The sequence below is a fragment of the Colletotrichum lupini genome, chromosome 4 (assembly GCF_023278565.1).
Source record: "Colletotrichum lupini chromosome 4, complete sequence".
Classification (NCBI taxonomy): domain Eukaryota; kingdom Fungi; phylum Ascomycota; class Sordariomycetes; order Glomerellales; family Glomerellaceae; genus Colletotrichum; species Colletotrichum lupini.
The window spans coordinates 7,825,806-7,837,909 of NC_064677.1; the positions used below are offsets into that span (position 1 = coordinate 7,825,806).

The window sequence follows — 12,104 nt, forward strand, 5'->3', positions numbered from 1 at the left end:
TCATGCAACGCCGCGGTCTGACCCACTGATAAGAGATAACGCGATATCGGAACTTGCGCCCGTCGACACGTTTTATGCTCCGTATTTGGAAATCCACCAACGCATGCGATGCCGCCTATCGTTGACCGACAAGCTCCGTTCTGATCAGTGGTAGATGGACGGTTTATCGATCACGATCTAAGCCGTTTCTTTTACATCCCTAGGGCTGTACAGCTGGACAGGCACGGCATGGAGTAGGGACACCATGGCCCTGGCAACGATGCGCAGCTTGCCTGCCCAACCTGCCAACCTAGGACGGTCCTGGCTGCACCCCGTCACCCCGTGTCACATATGGGAGCCGAGATGGTGTTCCCGATGCGCCGTTGTCGGATCAATTTCGCCAGAGGAAGGCTCGAGCAGCTAATCGTGAGCAAGGAAGGGGGTGGGCGTTGATGTCTGGCGTATCTCGATATGTATCCGTACCGCGCTTGCGCGCTTTGTATCCAGTGCCTACTCCGTGTTTGCGACTATCTTAGCAGTCCCGTCCATCATTCTGTCTTAGTCGATGGAAATTGGCCAGGGCGGCAACAAGTGGCCTGGACCCCGGATTTCCTTGACTCATTTTCTGCCAGACGACGGCCTTCTATCCTTCTTCGGCTCCATTCTACTAGACCAGCTTACTGATTTCTTTAAACACATCGTGCCCATCGCATCGTGGTGACCGTCCTGCTCTTCTCTCTTCTCATCAACACACTTTGTTTCCAACTAAGAGCTCCAAGCTATCAACGGGACTTTGACTACCACATCAAAACCTTCGAACCCCAACTCGTTCCTCCGCCACTTCGCGATTCACCAACTGTGACTTGCGACTCAACATCACAGCAACAACAAAAAGACACACTCCGAAAGACATCAACACCTTTGAAAATGGGTTCCGTTCCTGCTGAGATTGGAGGTCGCCTGGCTGGCAAGAACGCCGTCGTCACTGGCGCTGCTGGGTAAGGTCACCCAATGCAATGTTGCAACCCCCTCATGGTCTCACAGGCGCCTTATCAGCACGGCGCATCGGGATGAGTCCCCAGTGGCTGGGCGTTCACCGCATCATACACACATGGCATACAGGATCCGATAAGCTGACAAGCAATTGTGACAGTGGCATTGGCTTGGAGACGACCATTCTCTTTGCGAAGGAGGGTGCCAGCGTTGCTATGGCCGATATCTCTGCCCCGGCACTCGAAAAGGCGAAGGCCAAGGTTCTGTCGCTGCTCCCGTCGGCCAGAATTGAGACCAAGGTACGTTGAGTCAGGCTGCGAATGAAAAGTGTTGGAAGATCCCATTCCCGCCGCTCCGGCGTGCATCAAATCAAACGCCGACAGCAATGCACTGCACAACGCTGGACACAGCGACAACAGCAGCACACCTGCACATTGCACAACGCGAAAGAAAAAATTACCCCGCCATGCCCCGCCATTTATCTTGTCTCGTTTCTTGCCTCGTCACACGACACAACGCGAAACCCAACGACTGGGAGTGTTCCATTCAATTTGCTAACGATTTCTCTTCGCCATGATAGGTCACCGATGTTTCCAAGGAAGACCAGGTCAAGGCCCTCATTGATTCCGTTGATGCCTGGGGTGGACTCGACATTATCTTCAACAATGCCGGAATTATGCACGCCAAGGACGACGATGCCGTGAACACCCCCGAGGAGATCTGGGATCTGACCCAGAACATCAACGTCAAGGGAGTTTGGTTCGGCAGCAAGCACGCCGTTCTCGCCCTCCGCCGCAACAAGAAGACAAAGGGCTCCATCATCAACACCGCCTCAGTTGTCGCTCTTGTCGGCGCTGCTACTCCCCAGCTTGCCTACACCGCTTCCAAGGGTGCCGTCCTTGCCCTTACCCGTGAGCTCGCCATGGTCCACGCCCGCGAGGGTTACCGCTTCAACTCCCTCTGCCCGGCGCCTCTCAACACTCCTCTGTTGCAGGACTGGCTCGGCGACGACGTGCCCAAGCGCATGCGCCGCGAGATTCACTTCCCTACCGGCCGCTTCGGCGAGGCCATTGAGCAGGCCCAGGCTGTTCTCTTCCTCGCCAGCGACGAGTCCAGCTTCGTGAACGGCCACGATATGGTTGTCGACGGCGGCATGACCAAGGCCTACGTTACCCCCGAGGGCCCCGCGGCGCCTGCCCCCATCAACAACGCCAGCCGCACCAGCCTCGAGTAATGGTTGCGTTGCGCTGCTTGTTTGAATCCGATTTTCACGATATGATACCGTATTGGGTTGGAGTTTAGGGCGCTGGGCAAGAGACTGGGGCGTACACGGCCGAAAGGCCATGATGATGACACTGTGCATAGACAAATTGAAGCATTTATTCTTGAAGCTCACAAAACCAGTGATTATATTGTTCCGTCTGCGAGACCTCGTGTTTTAGCCCAACCTCCCATCTACAGGCAGGCAAACACGGAATATGCAGGCGAGAGGTGTACATCAAGAAACGACAAATTGATATCCTGAAAACGCTAGAAGATTTCCGCAACGCCGCCCACATGCATTTTATAGATGGCTCTCTAGTGGAACTGGCTCTCAGTGTTGCCCTCGCCCATGCTCTTACTGCTCGAGCTGCCACTCTGGATAGCCCCGAGGATTCCGTCAATATAGCTAGCGCCACTCCACTTCTGATGCGTCAAAACGTCACAGCCACCCTCCTTCTCACGCCTCTGCACAATGTTCACATACGCCAGCATGCCATCCTTCTTGAAATCCCTCGCAAGCTCGTTCGTGATGGTGGCGTTGGAGTGCAGGCCAGCAAGCGATATAAGCTGCAGCACAAATCCTTCCTTGGCGATATCCCAAATAAAGCTCTTGAGCGTCTCGTCTGTGAATCCGTGTGCCATCCAGTTGAAAGAAGGGCTGAGGTTGTAGACGAGCCCCTTGCCCGGATAGACGGCGCGGACGGCCCTGGCGAGATCTGTGGCGACCTTGACGTTGGGATCACCCGTCTCGACCCACAGGAGGTCAGCGTAGGGGCCGAAGGCAATGGCGCGCTTCGTGGCGGCGTCCATGCCGGCGCGGTAGTGGTAGAAGCCTTCGCGCGTGCGGGGCACGTCCCAGGAGAAGTAGACAGGTGTCGAGGTGTGCTCGTTGGCGAGCTTGCGGCGCTGGGAGATTCCCATATCGCGGTTGGAGCGTGTCGCTTTGAGATACGCGTCAATCTTGTCCTGGGAGACACCCTCCCTTTTCATATGCGCCACGGCGGCCTCGTCAAAGGTCACCAGCTTGGTGCTCTTGACCCAGTTGGCCTCGAAAGCGTCGATCTCGGCCCCAACCGCGCCCTTGGCCTCCATGGCCTGGATAGTCTCGGCGAGGGGCTCGAAGCTCGGGTCCGCCACGCCCAGGATGAATTCGTGATCGCGGACGTCAATGGCACTGCTGATGAGTTTTCCGCTCTCCGAATCGGTGCGGGCGATGACGAGGTTCTCGCAGCCCATGACGTCCCATTGGAAACGAGCGGCGTTGAGACGGTTGATGTGCTCGCCAATGGGGACGAGGACCTTGCCAGCCAAGTGGCCGCACTTCTTGCCGCCGTGGAGCTGATCCTCAAAGTGCACCGCAGCGGCACCGTTCTCTGCGAAAAGTTTGGCGAGCTTGAGAACGGCGGAGAGACCACCGTGTCCGGTGTCGCCATCGGCAATGATGGGTCGTAGATAGTCAATATACGGGGTCTTTGCGCGTTCTTCGGCCTTGAGCTTCCGCCGAGAATCCCATTGTTTCCGATCATGCATCGACTGCGCCTTGGCGAGACGTTGGACTTGGTTCGGAACGGTGTTGTAAGGGTAGTCGCCGAAGTCGGGGGAAACCTCGTTGGTAGAGGTCAGGAGGGAGGAGCAGGCCCAGCCTGAGATATACAGGACTTCTTGGTGAGGGGCCTGCTGGGTCATTTGGACAGGATCAATGGCGCCCACTACAAGATATAGGCGGTTAGCATGTGCCCATCTATAGAGAGGTGGGGAGAGGAGCGTCCGTACTCGTATGGATAGGCTTGCCCTCAGCTCCCCGCTCCTTGACGAGGTTGAAAAGCTTTCTAGCCATGACGGAGCTCGGGTATGACTGATGCTGCGAACCGCGCTTGGAAACCACATCGGCTGAGCTGTATGGCCGCTTGATGCCTTCATATCTCGGTGACTGCCACCATGCCTCAACCTCTTTGATCTGTGCTTCGTAGAGTTCATCCTCGGCAGTACCGGCCTTCTTAGACTCGGCCAGAAGTTGGAAGTTATCGCTGGGAGGGGCGGAGGCAGAGAAGAGATTCTTGGGTGTTTGTGCCATTCTCCTTGTTATTGAGAAATAGCGCACAGCAGCAGCAGCAGCAGGTGTTGAAGACGGGCTGATGAGAGGAACCCTCCGGGTGACTGCTCGCGCAGCAGCTCGTCGCATCATTGTCGTGTTTCCTTCTTCTGGAGGTAGGAGTACCGAGATGCTGCAAAGTGTGACGGAGAAGCACAAGACAGAATCTGCAAGACTTGCCCCGGTCGTGGTATTGTCTACAGAGCGATGATGCCCGCCTATTACGAGGAGTTTAGCGTCGTATCGCCGGCGAGGCAGGTTTCTACAAAAGCAAATCCGAGAGGCAACGACTCGGTACTCGGGACAAAGGATGTTACATAAGATAAGAGTAGCTGAATGGGAATAACGTGGGAAATGGACAGGCGCAATTGGGAGCGCTCAACTTCGGCGAGTGTTAGCCGGGCAAAAGCGAATCAACAGCCTTGGTAAGCAGCGGCAAGACGAATGTCACCACGTGCAAGGCCAATGTGAAGTGCTCTCATTGGTCAATTGACAAGACCAAAGGTCCGCAGTTGCGTCGGCTTGCCTCGGCCCATTCTTTTCCCCTCATCGGCCACAGACTCACAGTGCCAGCGACGTGGGGAAGGACTGATGTTAAAGCAGCTAGGTACGGAGTACTACGTATGGTGAAGCAAATATGGGTCTGTGAACTTCCCCGGCCACTCACGGCGCACGGGATATGGGCAATGACGCTCCGGCCGCTGGAACCCGTACTGCCCGTGCCAAACGTGGAGGAGGAGGACAAAAAGCTGGGGTCCCGTCCCCTGTCGTTCCAGTGCACTCCCCCACCGGCCTTGAAGACCACTCCGCCAGCGTCTTACTAGCCACAATATCTACCTACCTAGGTAGGTACCGGGCACACAACCCAAGGTAGTCCGCTTAACATGGGATTGGTAGTTTCCCTACCGTTCAATGTTAAGGCACCGGACCGGCATACCTACTACCTTGCCCGTACATGGCTGGCGGCGGTCTGAGGAGTGCAGCAGCACGCTGACTTACACATCCCCTCTCCCGCGGGGGTAGGTCAGTGCCGCTCACCCAGGCTTCCCCAACCTCGGGTCAAGCTGTTTGTCTCGGCCTGCTGCGGTACCTGCTTATCTAGTAGGTCGGCACAATGTGAAGTTTCCTCGCCCGTCTGCTCGTGACTCTTCTTCCTCAAGTTTCTCCTCCTACAGTAAATTCATCACCAGCTGCTTGTCTCTACTTACCTACCTCCAGTACTCCTCAAATCATTTTGGCCCGATCCAGCCGATTGATTCAGTAGCCATTCGACTACTGTTGCCTCTCCCGGTCACCTTATTTCGTCCTCTACCCCTCTCTATCACTTCTCCGTCGCTGATCCTCCCTTTGAATTTCTCTCGGTCGGCAGCCATGGCTATGAACATCACAAAAGGTACCAGAGCTCTTGGAGCTCTGAGGGTAAGTCGAAGCTACAGCAATCAACATACCGCTGGACGATTATGGTCTGACAACCCGTAGCCTCTGGCAGCTCGTTCTGCCCTCAATGCGCGCCAGTATTCAACTTCCGAACCGGACCTCAAGACCACACTGAAGAGCGTCATTCCCGCCAAGCGGGAACTTCTGAAGAAGGTCAAGGCACACTCGTCCAAGGTCATTGGGGAGGTCAAGGTCGAGAATACTCTTGGTGGCATGCGAGGCCTCAAGGCCATGGTTTGGGAGGGATCTGTCTTGGATGCGAATGAGGGCATTCGGTTTCACGGCAGAACCATCAAGGATTGTCAAAAAGAGCTCCCCAAGGGAAAGACTGGAACAGAAATGTTGCCCGAGGCCATGTTCTGGCTTCTTCTTACAGGCCAGGTCCCGTCCACAAGCCAGGTTCGCCAATTCTCCCGCGAATTGGCTGAGCAAGCTCAGTTGCCCGCCTTTGTCAACAAGCTTCTCGACGATTTCCCCACAGACCTGCATCCAATGACCCAATTTGCCATTGCCGTCTCTGCTCTCAACTACACCTCCAAGTTTGCAAAGGCCTACGAGCAGGGTATCAACAAGGCTGACTACTGGGAGCCTACTTTCGACGACTCCATCTCGCTGCTGGCCAAGCTGCCCACGATCGCTGCCAAGATCTACCAGAACTCCTACCGTGGCGGCGGCGCTCTGCCCGCAGAAGTAGACCTAGAGCAGGATTGGTCTTACAACTTTGCTGCCATGCTTGGGAAGGGTGGCAAGGCGAATGAGAACTTCCAAGATCTCCTCAGACTGTATCTCGCGCTCCACGGGGACCATGAGGGCGGTAACGTTTCCGCCCACGCCACTCACCTAGTTGGCAGCGCCCTTAGCGATCCTTTCCTAAGCTACAGCGCTGGTCTTCAAGGTCTCGCGGGTCCTCTTCATGGGTATGTTGTCACCACCGATTGCTGCTGTTTTGACAAACCAATGCTGACCTCCGCATAGACTTGCCGCGCAAGAGGTTCTTCGGTGGATTCTACAGATGAAGGACAACATTCCCTCGTCTTACTCTGACAAAGACGTCACAGATTACCTGTGGTCCACCCTCAACTCCGGCAGAGTTGTCCCTGGCTACGGCCACGCTGTCCTGCGGAAACCCGACCCTCGGTTCGAGGCTCTGATGGATTATGCCGCCGCTCGACCTGAGATCGCACAAGACCCCGTCTTCCAACTGGTGGAAAAGAACAGTCGAATTGCCCCCGAAGTGCTCAAGAAGCACGGCAAGACCAAGAACCCTTACCCCAACGTCGACTCAAGCTCTGGAGTCCTCTTCCATCACTATGGCTTCCACGAGACTCTGTACTACACCGCCACCTTTGGTGTCTCCCGTGGCTTGGGACCCCTTGCTCAATTGATCTGGGACCGAGCATTGGGACTGCCCATTGAGCGGCCCAAGAGCATTAACCTGGAAGGTCTTCTTAAGCAAGCTGAGAGCTCGTGAGGCAAGGTATCTTGAGTAATGTAATGAGGAATTAGATGAATTTGACTAAAATAGCTTTGCTGGTATTAGATATAGCCGGAGTTCATCCAGGAATCTTATGACACATCATCACAGGATACATCTTCCGAAGCTCTTGACATTTTTGACTGATATCGCAAGCCGAGCAACATTCCGTAGCCGAAAACAAAATGTAGTCTAAGACTGACGCATGGCCTCTGGCTGTCAGTTTCTGGATGATACAATTAGGCTAGGGAACTTTGATGCTAGGCGTGAGCTTTTGAGTTTTATTTGAGTTTTATTGAGCGGTACCATTATGCCACGATCCAACACGAATTACACTGTCTTAAATAGAGGCCATGAGCACTTTCCTTATCTCGGACTGCGGTAGCCCCAGAAGCAAAATTTGGTCAAGACAATGGCTGCCGGGATCCCAAGTTCACAATACGAGCGGCTTCTTGTGCAGAGTCCCCCTCCTAGAGTGCCTGATGCCTAGCAAAGTTAATCCAAGAGATTAACATTTCGCTACTGGATGAATGACAAAAGCCGCTTTCTGCAAGTTAGTGCATCCTGGCCAATTACATTAGATAACGATGAGCACACAATGAGGCAAAACTTGGATGACTCTAGGCTAAATTCGCCTTCAACGAGTAGAGACCTTTTTGTCGCCAAAACATGATGCAGTGACACTAAGACTTATATGCTCGCCACATTGAGCGATGTCACCTCGGTTGGCCAAAGCAATATGTAGGTCTAACAATGCGTAGCACTGGCGCCTCCGCTACTGTTCTCAGAACATGGTATGGCTTTGCGCGTAGCAAAGCAACTTCCCCTTTTGAAGAAGGCTCGCATTAGACTCAGCTCAGCTTTTCAAGGCCAAGAACTCGGGCATCAGCTGGAATCATTAATGCGTAAGCGTGGTCAGCTAAGAGGTTTCTTCGCTCCCAAGTTCTGACAGCTGGCCATCGTTGCGCCGAGACATCAAGAGAAGCCTTTGTAACATTGTTGGAAGCGGCTGGTATCGTCTGTAGTTTCTCATGTGGTAAAAAGTCTTTCTCGAAGTGGTGGATATTGCATTCATCAAGTTTACTTCTCAAAAGAACTCTGGCTGCATCCCTAGCCGTATCTTACCTTAGTTTGTCTAGACCGAATATGACCTGCTCCGATATCATTGGTACGACTGGTCCAGAGAATCAAATCCCAATTTGTGGCGTTCTAGTATAGCTGTCAGCTGATGAATCATTCTGTGAGCAATTTAATTCAATTTGGTCTTCGCTTAAGGCTCGCCCGCCCGATGTGATTGCGGTTTGAACCAAATCTCTTTGATGTATCGTGTAGTCAACTTCTGGTATTTGAGTAACTTCAGGAACAGCTCTACTACTAAGCGAACTTGGCACTGTGAGAAGGTCACTTGTGAGGTTTTGTCTCGTATTCGGCAGGCTCAGTTGACCTCGGGCTCGAGGAGGACCAACTAAAGAGGGTCAACACCATTTGATAACTCTAGCCCACAAGCTATCATGTGTGCCTCGTCGATATGGGTATAAATACACCAGATCAACACCAACCTGAGAGCTGTGTTTTTCATCACTGCTCTATCGAAACTGCTTAGACACAGGTGTTGATATCACCAGAGACACTGCATCGTTCATTCATACCCTTCACAACCTTACACAGACTTCAACATGAAGGGCCTTTTTGCTTTCTTCCTGGCGGTGCAGGCGGTAGCCAACCCCCTGGGGCCGACTGGAGCCTCTGATACACCTGATCCCAAGGAGATCCAGATCGTCAGCGCAAGCTTCTCGGGAAGTGGTTGCCCCCAAGGCTCCGTCTCAACCACGATCTCTCCAGACCGTACGGTCATCACCTTTGGCTTCGACAAGTTTCAAACCTACATCGGGCCGGGACTCTCGGTAGCCGAACGCTCCAAGAACTGTGCTCTTCACCTTAGCCTCAAGTATCCGGGTGGTTTTCAGTTCGCTCTTGTGGACAGCACCTACCATGGATATGCTCAGCTTGAAGAAGGGGTGACTGGAACATTCTACTCGACGTACTTCTTCTCCCAAGATGCTGCAGCCACTACTACAACGCAGACTTCCATTACCGGAGGTGGCATCTGGCTTAATGGCCAGGTCTACACCAAGCAGGACACCATCCCTACTGCGGCTCTCATTTATTCGCCTTGCGGCGCGACAGGCATCCTTAACGTCAACAATCGTATCGCTCTTACGTCCAAGAACACCCAGGCTTACGGTTCTATCACCGACGATGATGCCACGGTAGCGTTTACTCAACAGATCAATATCAAGTGGCTACCTTGCAAGAAGTAGATTGAGCCGTGGTCTCCCAAAGTCACTGTTCAGGAGCGCTACGAGTTTGTTTCACCTGCCAGGAGGCTTCAGGAATAATACCGGTGTTAGTCAGCGCTTATACCCAAACAAACAAATCAAATATGAGGTTCATATTTAATTATTTAATTAATTTCTCGCGCTATATTTAATTATTTAACTTATTTAATAAATAATTAATTAATTTAACTAATTTCCTAATCGGGAATTAAATAAAGCTATTATAGAAGTCCTTATAATACTAATTTATAAACTTAACCTTAATTAGCTTTTCTAATTAAAAAATTAACCTTCTACTTCTATAATATTACTACGAAGCTAGTTCTTAAAATATTAAACCTCCTCTAGTATAAAAGATCTTATTAATAATTACTATAAGGTTAAAATTAACTTCGCGAGGCTAAATACCCTCTCGTAGTTTATTACTATTATAGGGATCGTAAAAATATTAAATATAAGCTTACTTAACGTTAAATAAGTCAGCTAATAGTTAATTTATTATTAGATTAAGTTAAGGACTAGCTAAGGGATAATTTATAAATAATATTAATTAAGCTTAGGTACGTAGTTAATTATTACCTTTATTATTTAAAAGATTAATTATTATTAGTACTACAAATTTTTTACGATACTTTTTAGAATCGTAAGGGTAATAAAAGTAGTTTATAACTATCGTAATAAAAGAGGAGAACTTAGATAATCAAGAAGAGGAGGACTTATTATCTTATTTATATACTATTTTTATTAATAATTATAAAGCCCTTTTTTTTATATTAAATAGCTAGTAGCTTTACTTGGGTATATCTTACCTCTTTTCTAACTATCTTAATCTTTACTTAGGGTAAAAAATAAGAATTATAATATAAAATAGAGAGTTATTTAACTTAATATAATACTTATTAAGGACCTACTAAGTATTAATAACTAATAATTAGAAATATCCTCGTAAGTTAAAATGATTATTAAGAAATAGCTCCGCCCGCTCCCTAAGTATATATTTAAACTAAATATAATAAGGGATACTACTTAAAGTTAGAGATTAAAAAATAAGTTAGAATATAAATTAATAATAAGCTAATTCTTAACGAGATAATATTACTTATATTAATTATAATAATAACGTTACGATTTAAAAAGCCGTAAGATCTATTTTTTCTTTAAAAAGTTTATTATATAACCTCTTTTACTCCTCGAGATAGTTAATAAAATACTCGAGACTTATTATTATTTTTTATAAACGGCTATAACCGTCTCCTTTACCCTAGCCTTAGTATTTTATTATTTAAAAATAAAATAGCTTAAGTATTACTTTTAGCTTAGCTAATAACTATTAGTCATTATTATTAAAAACGTCTTTAATAAGGATTCGTTATTTTAGATCATTATAAACTTAATTAGTTACTAAGAAAGTATAGATTTACTTTCTTTTTTATAAAGAGCGCTATATTATAAAGTATATTAAATTCTACTTTATATTATTATTAAGCGTTAATATAAGCTCTTATAATAACTTTTTAAAAAGAATAAATATATCGTTCTTATCGGTCTTATTACTAACTTTAAAAAAGGCCTTATATTATTAAAATAATGAATAAATAAATTTAATAACGTTCTAAAGCTTATTAATAGGACCCCTTATATACTAGAGGTTAAGATCTTTTTAAAGTTATTTAGTATTAATTAATATATTTAATTCTTATTTAAATACCTTTTTATTATTATTAAATAAAAAGGCCTTATTAACGAAGTTAAAAATATAACTATAATACCTAATCCTCTAGTTAAGAATATCTTTTTAAATATAAATATAAAATAATATAAAATATAAGTAACCTAAGTAAGTATTGTTATTTAAGGTATTATTATAAACAATTACCCTAACTTAATTACATAATTCCTAGTCGTTTATTATAAACTTTATAATCTAAGTAATATTAGCCCTATTATAAATACTATACTATTATTATAGAGTAATAAAGTATTATATTTATTACTTAGTATAGTTTAAAAAGTAAATAAAAATAGTAATAATAATATTCCGTATTAATAAGGTCTATAAATTAAATAATAAATAGACTTTTGTTATTAACCTCCGGATCTCTATCCTAATTATATCTTTTTTTTAATAAAGATTTTACTTAGCTCCTTTCTTATAATTCTATATAATAATAAGAGTTCGTTAATAATATTATAATTTAACTAATAAAAAAGGGCCCGGAGGTAAAAATCTTAAAAAGTTATAAATAAGCTATTATTATTAATAATATACCTAATTATTAATTCCTTAATTCTCGTTACTTAGCCCTTTATAATAATACTAGAAGTAAGTTTCTATTTTTTTAGTATAGAGTTATATTCTAAGGATTCTAATAAATATAATAACTTACTAAAGCTTAAATTTATTACTTAGTATTTTAATTTTAAATAAGTCGTCGCTAAGCTCGTAGCTACTATTTTAAAATAAGTAATAATACTTATTTCGTTATAATAATAATAAAACTAAAAGACTTTACTTTAATTATTTTTA

At 47.0% G+C, this 12,104-nt stretch overlaps 4 protein-coding genes across 4 annotated transcripts; 3 read left to right on the forward strand and 1 right to left on the reverse strand.

The window, feature by feature from the left end:
- Nucleotides 1–906: 906 nt before the first annotated feature.
- Nucleotides 907–2,206, forward strand: CLUP02_09415 (short-chain dehydrogenase; the record flags this gene model as incomplete). The annotated part of the gene is made up of 3 exons (XM_049288393.1): nucleotides 907–977; nucleotides 1,133–1,271; nucleotides 1,553–2,206. The coding sequence occupies 3 exons, from the start codon at nucleotides 907–909 to the stop codon at nucleotides 2,204–2,206; spliced, it is 864 nt and encodes a 287-aa protein (XP_049145537.1).
- A 344-nt stretch (nucleotides 2,207–2,550) lies between these two features.
- CLUP02_09416 (isocitrate lyase family protein) lies at nucleotides 2,551–4,420 on the reverse strand (the record flags this gene model as incomplete). The annotated part of the gene is made up of 2 exons (XM_049288394.1): nucleotides 2,551–3,944; nucleotides 4,009–4,420. The coding sequence occupies 2 exons, from the start codon at nucleotides 4,418–4,420 to the stop codon at nucleotides 2,551–2,553; spliced, it is 1,806 nt and encodes a 601-aa protein (XP_049145538.1).
- Nucleotides 4,421–5,013: 593 nt separating this feature from the next.
- Nucleotides 5,014–8,050, forward strand: CLUP02_09417 (2-methylcitrate synthase; the record flags this gene model as incomplete). The annotated part of the gene is made up of 11 exons (XM_049288395.1): nucleotides 5,014–5,141; nucleotides 5,202–5,295; nucleotides 5,370–5,428; nucleotides 5,488–5,746; nucleotides 5,807–6,681; nucleotides 6,740–7,231; nucleotides 7,350–7,408; nucleotides 7,487–7,504; nucleotides 7,587–7,692; nucleotides 7,917–7,962; nucleotides 8,000–8,050. The coding sequence occupies 11 exons, from the start codon at nucleotides 5,014–5,016 to the stop codon at nucleotides 8,048–8,050; spliced, it is 2,187 nt and encodes a 728-aa protein (XP_049145539.1).
- An 864-nt stretch (nucleotides 8,051–8,914) lies between these two features.
- CLUP02_09418 (uncharacterized protein) lies at nucleotides 8,915–9,559 on the forward strand (the record flags this gene model as incomplete). Its single annotated transcript, XM_049288396.1, has 1 exon — nucleotides 8,915–9,559. The coding sequence occupies one exon, from the start codon at nucleotides 8,915–8,917 to the stop codon at nucleotides 9,557–9,559; it is 645 nt and encodes a 214-aa protein (XP_049145540.1).
- Nucleotides 9,560–12,104: the final 2,545 nt, after the last annotated feature.